The 11,651-nt window shown below is 40.4% G+C and overlaps 1 protein-coding gene across 4 annotated transcripts in view; it reads right to left on the reverse strand.

The window, feature by feature from the left end:
- The window catches only part of DNAAF11 (dynein axonemal assembly factor 11), a 103,382-nt gene that overhangs the window by 41,602 nt on the left and 50,129 nt on the right, over positions 1-11,651 (reverse strand). For all 4 annotated transcript variants that reach the window (XM_058444416.1, XM_058444417.1, XM_058444419.1 and 1 more), the window contains exons 7-9: positions 9,467-9,544; positions 3,985-4,044; positions 42-111 (exon numbers count right to left, since the gene is read on the reverse strand). In XM_058444416.1, coding sequence (XP_058300399.1) covers positions 42-111; positions 3,985-4,044; positions 9,467-9,544 — 208 coding nt within the window. The remainder of the gene's footprint in view (positions 1-41; positions 112-3,984; positions 4,045-9,466; positions 9,545-11,651) is intronic.

The raw sequence follows: 11,651 nt of genomic DNA on the forward strand, positions 1-11,651 counted from the left end.
TTAGCTTTTGAAATTGTAATAGTCTACAGGGTTCTACTCACCTTTCCTTTGATCATTACTCGCACGTAAGTTGGTTGCACATCAACATCGATTAAAGAGGTATCCATATACCTTCAAAATTAAACACACCAAATCTTATAATTTAAAAAATATCAAGTTTGAATAAGTGCAAATACAAATTCACACTTACAAGGCTATTTTAAATGAAGGACGTTTAAAATATCCATGCAAAATGGGTCTTTAAAAAATTAGTTTTAAATTAATCCCCAGCCCAAAGGAAATTCAATATATCAGCAATTTCATTTTTAGACCCACAAGTACACTTGGCATTGATTGCCCCTAACCCAAAAATATCTGAGGTCTGAAACACCAGAGGTTTGCAAAAAACAGCTTGCCATGCTCTTTCATGAATATTTTATTTTAAGCCCCTCAGACTTGAATAGCCAGGAATGCTGATTCTACTCTGCTTGAGGCCTGCAACCACCAGCTCCTGCTTCCTTGGCGGCTCTGGATCCCCTGCAGCTGTTGTGCAGCTGCCCTGATACTATCTCTCCTGGAAGACAAGCTTGCTTCTCCCCTCAAAGGCACATCCTGCTGAATAAACAAACCCTTCTGTTTATGGCAGTGACCCCAAGATCAGGTGGCAATTATTCTCCTCCACTCATGAGCAAATTAAAGATTTAGATTTCATATCACTCATTAAAATCAGAAGCTTAGCCAAATAATTATCTTAACATACTTCAAAATACTAATTGTGAACATTAGAAAATGCAGAGCTGCTTTAAAAATTACAAATGTTAAGGCAGGTAAGCTAATACAAGGGTTACAGGCATAGGTTTGGAGTGACACAGGCTTGTGGGGAACTGGCTCCACCCCTTCCTGCTTTATTACCTGGGACCACATTCCTTAACCTCTCTAGGCCTCAGTTTCCTCTTCTGTAAAATGGGGATACTACTAGCATCTAGCCCTAAGATTGTTAGGAAGGAACGTGTATAGTGCCCAGTACATAGCTAGTGTTAATAAACTATTATTAGATGCCATTTAAAAATGATTTTTATAATAATAATAGAGATGAGGTTTTCTACAGCTTCGCGTGTGATATCTATGCTGTAATGAATTATGTAGTATTTTCCATGCTTGGGCCCCCAAAAATGTTCATCTATCCTTACCTACATGGCCTTTCTCTGCCAGAAATAATAATCTGACAGTTCTTTGCAGAACAAGCTACTTATCTTTCAATTATTGCTCGTATCTCCCCTCTTCCCTGACCACTCCCCACACAGCATTATTCCCATCCCTGAACACTGTCCCTTTCCTTGACAGCAGACTTCTTCCTTTGTAACTCATCAGATGTCTATTTATTGTCTGTCGCCCTCCCCCACAGGGCTCTAAGTGATAGGAGATCATGACTGGATTTAGAAAACGCCAGTTACAGTCTCCCCATACCTGGCACATAGTAGGTATTCTACAGATGTTTGTTGAATAAAGGCAGGAAGCAGGCGTGAATGAATGAATTTAACTTTCAAGTATATACCCATGTGCCCATAAAGATAACCAGGAATTATAGCATAATTCATTTAGACAGAATCATGGGAATGAAAGAGTTTTACTACATAGACTGGAGAAATATTACCACCCCTTAAAATGCACAAGCATGGGAATGAGGAATGTTTCCATTTGAGGACTGAACAGGAAGCAGCCAACAGAGCTGAAAAAGAAAGGGTTATACATTCATTAAACACCAGACATAGGGCCTAAAAATGGAAAGGACTTACAAGGATGAAACAGTGATTTGTCTGAAACACAGTAGAAACGGCAGCTTGGGAAGCTAGAGGAGCAGAGGATATGAAGCTAGCTGGAGAAGAGCTGGGATCTTTGTAAAGGCAGATGACCTGGCAGCAAGCAGGCAGAAGAATTGACAGGAATTCTATAGAAAGGCACACAGATGATCTGAGACAGCTCGGTGTGGAGAGGAAGGGACCACACTAAGGGTAGCCCTGGTTCACAAGAGCCAAGGTGGAAACAACCCAAACGCCCACCATCTGGTGAACGGATAAACAAAATGTGGTATATCTATGCAATGGAATAGTATTTGGCCATAAAAAGGAAGGAAATTCTGACACGTGCAACAACGTGGATGAGGCTTGAAGACATTATGGTAACCGAAAGAAGCCAGACAGAAAGGCCACATGTTGTATGATTCCATTAATATGAAATATCCTAAATAGGCAAATCTATAGAGACAGAAAACAGATTAGTGGTTGCCATGAAGAGAGAGAACGGGCAGTGACTGCTTAAGGGCCATAGGGTTTCCTTCTGGGGTGATAAACATTTTCTGGAACTAGACAATGGTAATGGTTGTACAATATTGTGAATTTATTAAATGCCACGGTTTTGTCCATTTTGAAATGGTTGAAATGGTCGATTTTAAGTTATGTGTATTTTACCACAATCAAAACAGCAAAGTTGGTTGAAGTCCTGAGGGTTGATGTTCTGGCTCCTTCGGTCCCTGTTTACTTTGACAAGACTCACTCTTGGAAAATTTACCCCCTCTTGGGTAATAATCCCTCCTACCTCCAGGGTTACTGAGAGATTAAATAAAATGGGGCACATCAAAAGCCATTAAAAAGAGAAAGGCATTTATTATAATTCATACATGTAGACATTCATCCATTCATTCATGCATGCCAATGTGATACTCCCATTATCAGTATTTGTTCATTCATTCATTCATTCTTGTATTTATTGAGCACCTAACAGGTCCTGCTCTGACCACAAACTTTTTTTTGTTTGTTTGTTTGTTTGTTTTTGTTTTGTTTTGTTTTGTTTTTTGAGACGGAGTCTCGCTCTGTCGCCCAGGCTGGAGTGCAGTGGCTCAATCTCGGCTCACTGCAAGCTCTGCCTCCTGGGTTCACGCCATTCTCCTGCCTCAGCCTCTCCAAGTAGCTGGGACTACAGGTGCCCGCCACCACGCCCGGCTAATTTTTTTTTTTGTATTTTTAGTAGAGATGGGGTTTCACCGTTCTGACCACAAACTTTTAAGAATACAAGTAAATTTACACTTTGTCAGCAGGAAGTCAAAAAGTAGAAAGAGTGGAAGGAAGTGCTAGGCAGGGGTAGGTACTGCTTTATGTCAGATGGTGGGGCAGAGAGGCCCCTCTAATGAGGTGACATCTGAGCCGAGGCCTGAAGGACACGAGGCAGCAAGCCACAAGGACACCAAGGGCGATACAGGCAGAGGGAAGCACAGGCAAGCAGCCTCTGAGATGGTGCCAGGGGACACTGAGGTCATCAGAAGGATGTATCAGCACAGTGAACCAGGGCCTAAAATCTTCAGGGAATGAGGCAGAGTGACCTGCTGCCTTTAGATGCTTCCACAAAGAAGAGAAGAAGGTGATACAGGCTGAAGGTTTGAGTGTCAAAGCCATGGAGTTTTAGGGAGGAGAAAAGGACAATAGTTTGGGTGTGGTGATGAGGGCAGGAAGGAGGTCTGTGCCACTCCTACCCACGGGTGAGAAAACAGGCAGGATGTGAGAGGGCAGCAGGGAAGAAGGGCCCACTGGTGACAGTGGCTGCTAGGTGTTCCCCCAGGCCTCTGAGATGGGACTGAGGGAGGGGAGCCGACCACCTGATACCTACTACTATAGGAAGGCATTTTAGACAAAAACAGAGGACTGTGCCAGTAAAGAGCAGAGTGGGGTCCTTGCAGTATCAGCATCAGAAAACAGCATAGGTCTGAGAATTATTTAAACTCTGCCTTAGATATTCCGGAGTTCATATCCATGACATTGTGGCTTTATTTACCTTTCCTTTCATTTTCATGCTTTTAAGAATTATAGTAATTTCTCTGTCTTAACAAATAAGCTTCATTTAACTATAGGTCTAAGTCAATTCCATTTCAATTTTTTCAGAACTAAAAAATTACTACTGAGAATGAAAACAGACAGAAATGTCATGAAATAAATATGTAGAAAATGTCTTTACCTATAGACAGCAAGGTCCAGGATGATCTGCTTTTCATTATCTTTCAAAGAGAAGTCAATTCTAAGAATAACACATTTGGGGAAAAAAAAAGAGATGTCTTTAGGATACTGTATAGATAATCCCATCACAAATTCAGAAGCAAATTAGATAATAATTCTATAATAATATCCAATGACAACTTATTTTAGTGGTTGGACAATCAAATGTCAATGGTAATTTTAAAATTTCAGCAAAACGTACAACATATTAATAAATTATTTGTGTTTACAGGGTGTAAATGTGGGAATCTTAAGGTAAATTACATGCAAAAAATTAGCTTTGGTGCAGAGATAGAGACATCTGGTGGCTAAAGTTTTCTTTTCCATTTCATATGAGTTTGCCAGAAGCAAACTAAAACATTGGAATTACTTATGAGAATTAAAGGTTGCTTTTGCCTCCCCTTTATCCTGCATTCTATTCCTTAAGTTTTAAAGAGTCCTGTCTTCCTTCTTTTTTCTTGCTATCTTTTTTCTTCTCCTTTCATCGCTGACCTTTCCATTGCCCTGAAAAAGGCTGAGACACTGCTCATTATCTATTACCTCTGTTTTATAGATGAAGAAACAGCGGTTCAAAGAGGTTTGCATAGCTGAATTATAATAAATGCCTTTACACTTTGTCTGCACGAGCCTGGCTAGGCAGGATTTCAAAGCTCCACCATCTTTCAACTGTACCCTGAGGCTGAGTCCTAGGTCTAGCTTCCACACTGAACAACATACTATCAGAATTGCCTGGTCAATTTTCTTTTGAACATTTCACTTATTCTATTACTCCACAAAATATACAACTCAACAATATTAAAGAACATAAGCGACACTGTTTAGGAAAATGTGAAGTTAATGATAGATTTGGCTGTTAGCCCCATTTCTGCTTGTGGCAGGCACTGTCTCATTGCTTTCAATAGTCCAGGCCTGTGGGACTTCTTCAGTGTCTCAAATGACCCATGCATTTGTAGAACCTCATCTCAGGAGCCTTTTTATGTGCTCCTGCTCTGCCTCGATTGCTTATTATTTGTAAAGTAATTTCAGAGAAGTTTCCTACGGCAGAGATTGCTATTGCTATCTGCTTCCCCTTTATTCCTAGTGACAGGAACCATGGTTTACCTAGGTGCGTGGCTATGTACAATAAAGGTTGCATTCTCTGGTTTCCCTTGCAGGTAGGTGAGGTCATGTGAGGGACAGTCATTGTATGGCACTTTCTAAGAATGTCCCTTAAGAAAAGGAGCATGTATACTTTCTTCCCTTTTTTCTTCTTTATTTAGCTGAGTAGAACAGAATGTTCCATGATGAACCATGGAGACTACTTAATAAGCAATTGCAACTGTCCAAGCAAGAGTTAGTGTCAGCTAGTGGTGGTGGTGGGGTCAATGAGACGTGGCTGGATTCTGATAATATCGAAGGAAGGGTTCATAGAAATCATTGATAAAATGAGAGAGAGAAGAATTAAGGGAGAATCCAAGGTTTCTGGTCTTAGCCAAGGGGTGAATGTGTGTTACTGAGATGGAGGACACAGGGACACAAGCACACGATGCTGGAGAGTGTTAGTGAGGCTGGAAATCAGGGGTTATCTTTTAGCCGAAATAAGTGTGCAATGACTCTCTTACATCCACCCAGTGATGTCAAACAGCTAATTGTTAGAAACAAATTTTCAATGCCACAAAGTGAAACCAGCACTCAGGCAAAAGTTTTCTCAGCAAGGCAATATACTTCTATAGAAGGGCACTTGCTGCATGCAAGGCAGAGGCAAGGGAGAGCGAGCAAAACAAAGGAGAGCAGGAGTTTTTTATCCCTAACACAAACCCTATTCCTATGTACTCCCACTGCGGGCTGGGGTTAGACCGCACAGTCTAGGCTAATTCTGATTGGCTACTGTTGACATCATCAAAGGAGGCAAGGGTGGGCATTTCACGGGAAGGAAAGGTATGATATATCTTGGAGTGTTTGGGCACAGCAGAGATAGGGAGGGCTGATAGATGAATGGGTACCATTACCTTTTAGAATAGAACAAAGAACCAGGAACCGAAACCCTTTGAAGAGGAACTATATATTCTTAACAACATAACTGAATAGACAAGTCTTGAGCTCAGAGAAGAGGTTGGATAGAGTTGAGAGCAATGTAAAGAGAGTGTTTACAGCCATGGGATTTGGTGAGAGCCATGAAGAGCGAATGTGAAAAGGGAAGACAGCTGAGGAGTTTGCTATAGGGCACCCAAAAAACAAAACCAAAAGGATCTGTCAAAGCTTAGGAAGATGAGCAGTCAGTAAGATAGAAGAAAAATCAGAAGCAAAGGGAAGAAATTGCTTTAAGAAGGATGGTACTGAACAATTTGATCCAAATCTGCTATGTCCAGTAAGACAAAGACTAAGAATTGAACACTGAATGTGGAAATAACATGGCTAAGGAAATTTCAGGATGATGCAATGCACAGAAGTGGTTTCAAGAAGGAATGTGAAGTTAGAAACTGGAGACCAAGTGCAGACAATTCCATTAAATGGGGGCAGAGAAAAAGAGCTGTGGCTAGAAGGAAAACCAGGGGAAGGGAGGTTGTTGCTTTAATTTTGTTTAAGACAGAGATTTTTAGAATTTGTTTGCACGTGGGTGAGATTGATCTAGCAGAGTGGAGAGAACTAGTGCAGAAGACCAAGGATAACTGAGCAACTAAGTCCTTGATAGGCAGAGGGGATTGAGTCAGGGTGCTTACACAGACTGATTTTGGATGGGAAGTTCACCATCAGCAGCAGGAGAGAGGGGAGTACATGGGACCGGTCCAGATACACTGGTAAATTGGATGTTGGGAGGAAAAGAAATCTCCTGATTGCTTTTTTTCTCAATGAAATAGGAAACGACGTCCTCAGTTAAGACTGTGGAAGTGTCAGATGATGTTGGAAGTAAGGAGAGAGAAGGTAGGAGAGCAGCTTGTAGGACAGTAGGAGAATGGATGGCCCAAGAAAATACAGGAAGATTGCCAGAGTCCATCTGAGATCTGTGGTTATGAATTTAAGGTAAGACCAGCAAGTGGAGGTGAATGGTCTCCTCCAGCCACACAGGAGGACCAGCCCAAGAGTGGGTAGTGTGCTGGATTTTAAATAGGTTGGGGTTTTGTGAGGTGAGGATGATGGAAAGAGAAAAAAACAAGAGAGCTGAGGACAAATGACAAGGACTGATTTCATTTTTCTTTTCCTTTTTTCTTGAGACAGGGTCTTACTCTGCCGCCCAGGCGGGAGTGCAGTGTCATGATCTCAGCTCACTGCAACCTCTGCCTCCCGGGTTCAAGCGATTCTCGTGCCTCAGCCTTCTGAGTAGCTTGGATTACAGGTGTGTGCCACCACTCCCGGCTAATTTTTGTATTTTCAGTAGAGATGGGGTTTCACCATGTTGGCCAGCCTGGTCTTGAACTCCTGACCTCAAGTGATCTGCCTGCCTCGGCCTCCCAAAGTGCTGGGATTATAGGCGTGAGCCACTGGACCTGGCCCAAGGACTGATTTCTGTGATGAACCATAAAACTAAAGCACAGCAAGAAAAGATGAGGGGTTAGGGGACAGTAAGAAAAATAGGAGAGTGAATTATCTTATGGTCTTCATGGGGGCACGTGGTTGTTGGAGTGAAGGGAGTTCCCCCAGGAACATAAGAAATGGTGTCTAGTGAGACACTCGAGGTGAAGTTTCTGAGGTGGAAGAGATATCGATGGTGGCAAATCTAGGAATGAAAATGAAATCGTGTGGCTGAGCTGAGCTGGAGAACTGAGCCGGTTGGGGAACAGAGAGGCCAGGGCTTCTGGTGGATCACCTACATGTTTGATAAAGTCATCACCAAGACTGATAATGACAGGAGAGACAGAGAGAGACATGGGTGTGGGTGAAACATCTTCAATGAACTGAGAGGGCTTGGGGTTGAGGGCTGATCAGGGTGATGTAGATGACTGCAGGAAGAAGGAGCAGGGGTGCTATATCTAGATGGCTTGTGCTTCAACAGAGAAAGGGGGAAAGATGGCCTGAAAATGGCGATGGGCTGTAACTGTTCCCGTGGTGTGTGTGGTGAGGAAGAACAGTGGTCAACCACAGAAGTGAACCCTCCACTAAAGTTAGTGAAAAAGGAGAAACGGTGGAAGCTTCAGGCTTTGCTGTCCAAGCTCAAGCTCCAGAGGGCACAGGGGTCCAAAAGGGGTGAGAATGAGTTGAAGTGGATCAGCGCCATTTGGGTATAAGATTCTGGCCAGTGGTGCATGACCTGGGAGGGGAGGAACGGGATGATCACATGTCGGGAGGCAGTGCTAGTGAGGAGGTGGTGGGTAATCAGTTCTTCATAGACTCAATCTCAGTAGAACTGGTTTTAGGGGCAGGTGAGGCTGCAGTGTGTGGGAAGAGTGGTGGTCTTACCAGACACACATGGAGTTCCGGGAGTCTCCCTTGAGTTCTGTTGTAGGCTAAAGAGAGACCGCCTAAACTCGATTTCTGAACTCCATGAGGTCAGAAAGAAACCTGTTACAGTCACTGCTCTATCCCCAGGGCCTAGCCTAGTGTTCTGTCTTGCATTCCTGTCTGCTGAATGTGGGTAAGGGGAAGGAACTACAAAGTTTATCATGGAAGTCACTAGAACTAGGTTAGCATGAGCAACTCAGAAACACCACCTATTAGCTGTGTGACCTTGGGCAAGTCACTCCACCTCTCTCAGGCCCAGGTTCTGGGCATGTAAAAAAGAAATACTGTCAACCACCTGTGATTGCTGTGAAGATAAATGATGCCCAGGAATAATTCAAGATTGTGCCTTCATCATGGTCATGACAGAGCAAATGAAATGATGACAGAAAATAGGTTTGCGTAATAAAATGAAGTGAACGAGATTTAGTCTGTAGGCTCTCTGGTCTGTATTTTGGCTACAAAAGGCTTTTCTGTCCTGCTTTCTAATTTCAAATTTTATGATAGACAAAGAGAGTACATCAGATGTTATTATACTTGAAGATTTCCAGTTTGAGTATCTGTCCTCTCATTAAATTCATTGAGGGTACTATATTGATTTCCTTCCCTAGCTCTCAAATGCTTTGTAGATGTGCTCCAGAGTATAAAGTAGATGTATAGAAGGTACATCAGTATTCTCAACCAGCTTGCTCATGGCAGAGTTTTAAAAATTCATAAATACAACAATAATGTGGTGGCAATTTTCAGGCATAAAACTGTATATGGTCCAAAGTTTCATGGGGTACATAAATAACTAAGATCTCCATATGTCAAGATCATTTTCTAGATGCCAAGAAAATTATGCATTTGAAAACATAATAGATGTTTTGCCTTTAAATATGCACCAAATGACATTATTTTTAGACTCATCAAACTTGTTAAGAGCAGTCAGAAATATTCTTTGCAGAGCAAACCTGGAATTGAAACAATGATTGACCAACACCATTGATTGACACTTTTGGGTCTTTAACTCTCTATTTGGCCTCACATACTTGGGCTCATTCACATTTAGGGCTTTCCCATCTCCAGCGATCAAAGTCCTGGGTGGTTTCACTTTCTTCTTTTTTTCACTTAAGATTGGTGGTGGATGAGAACAACAGGCAGCATGGAAAGAAAAAATAAGCAAAGAGAATATAAAAGCAATTGATACATTTTTGTGAAACAGTTTTAAAAAAATTAATTGGACTTTTACGAACACATCAACAATTCATCATTCTTAAGTCCATTCCTTTAATTCTATGCTGGGAACTGACAATTAAGCCAGATTTTTTATATGGTTGTATCTGTATCTGTACAGCAAAAAAATGACCAAGACAATTTGCCAGATAATTTGAATGAGGGAAGAAAACTCCTTTTCATGACTGTCTATTAATATTTAAATAAGTCTATTTTATACATGATTTACCCAGATAACTGTCAACTCTCCATTTGTGTACAGAGCTTCTGCTTTAGCTAAAATACAACATTTAACATACCAAGTAGAATCTATTCAATAGAAATAAAAATACCAGCACAGAAGAATCTATATAAAAGGGTATTTCTCACAGCATTATTTATAGTGGCAAACCCCTGGAACTGTTGTTAATGTCCATCAATGGAGAAATGGTTGGATCAACTGTGCTTCATTCATACTACAAAATATTTTGCAGCTACTAAAAAATGTGTTTGCTCATTACCTATTGATTTAGAAAAGTGTTGATGATGTATTTAGTGAGAAAAAATATATAAAATATAAATCCATTTTTGTTTTACAAAAAGACCCCAAATCCTACATTTGCAGAGATAATTTATATAATTACAAAGGGCAAAAAAAAAATTATATAGTGAGATCAACCCAAGCCTGTTAACACTCATTACATTGAAGGGTTGGATAGGAGGTAAATAAAGGAAGCAAATAATAGAAGATTAATGGAGTAATAGGGAATTAAAATGCAGTATGTAAATTCTATTTAAAAGATTACTGAAAGTATATAGAACCTTAAATAGGCAAATATGGACAGTATCTAGATCAGATGAACAAATTTGTTTAGATGATGGAACTGTTGGCAATTCTTTGCCTTAAATTTCTATTATGCTTTTAATACAGATTTTGTGTCAGTTAACTTTATTTTGGAAAAAATCATTCACACTCTTCTGCATTTTAAACTGGGCCTCCAGATCCAATGGAGTTAATATTTCAATGACCCAGGACAATTAAGGGGCATCCACAAGCCCTTGGCTTCACCCTACTCAGTGTAAAGCAGATCAGAGTTAGGAACAAAAGATTTCTTTTGTCCCTGCTTACACCGAGTTAATAAAAATGGCAACACAATCAGAGGCAAACATCTCATGGACTCACTGGATTGGGAAATCTAAGGTGTCCAAAAGATAGTGACTCAGATAGGTATCAGGGAGTAAAAAAAATTTCTCCTTATTCCAGGCTCAATTCATAACATATTAGATATTATTTATACATACCCACAGAGATATGAATATAACATATGTGTGTATGGGTATATATGTAAGAAATATTTCACATTCTATAAACATGTAGAACTTCCATTTCAAAGGGCTCTTGAGTCTGCAAAGCACTTTCACATGTATGGGCTCATCTGATTTTCTTAACAGTACAGTGGGGTAGGTAAGACAGGTATGATAATCCCTGTTTAGCAGATGAAGAAACAGATGAGGAGAAGTTAGGTACTTGCCAACATCACACAGAGGGTAATAGTGGAGTCAAGACATGCATAATCTTATTCAATGCCCTTGCCAAAGGACCGTGTGGTCCCTTAATGTGCAAATCACCCACGTTTTACAAACGAGTATTTTAGATAAAATTTGATTTTTGATTGTTATACCTCCCTAAAACTTTATGAAAGCAGCTGAGATTTCAAATCTTTTTTACTTCTAGTTTCTTGCTTTTAGTTGTTAATCACAAGGAGAGATATTGTGTTTTGTTTCACTTGAGTCATTGCCATGTAGATTACTATATTTCAGGGCTAATTTATCACATTCTCAAGCTCATGAATAATAAGTATTCCCATAAGTTATATATTTTACATACTAGACTTAAGCAATGACATGAAATGGAATGACACAAAATCTATTTTTGAAAAAGCTACTCTGAAGATAATAGCATAAAAATCCTAGCTTCTAACAAATCATCAAATTATATGTAAACAATTCAAAAGTGAAATC

The sequence above is a fragment of the Hylobates moloch genome, unplaced genomic scaffold, assembly GCF_009828535.3.
Source record: "Hylobates moloch isolate HMO894 unplaced genomic scaffold, HMol_V3 SCAFFOLD_9, whole genome shotgun sequence".
Lineage (NCBI taxonomy): Eukaryota > Metazoa > Chordata > Mammalia > Primates > Hylobatidae > Hylobates > Hylobates moloch.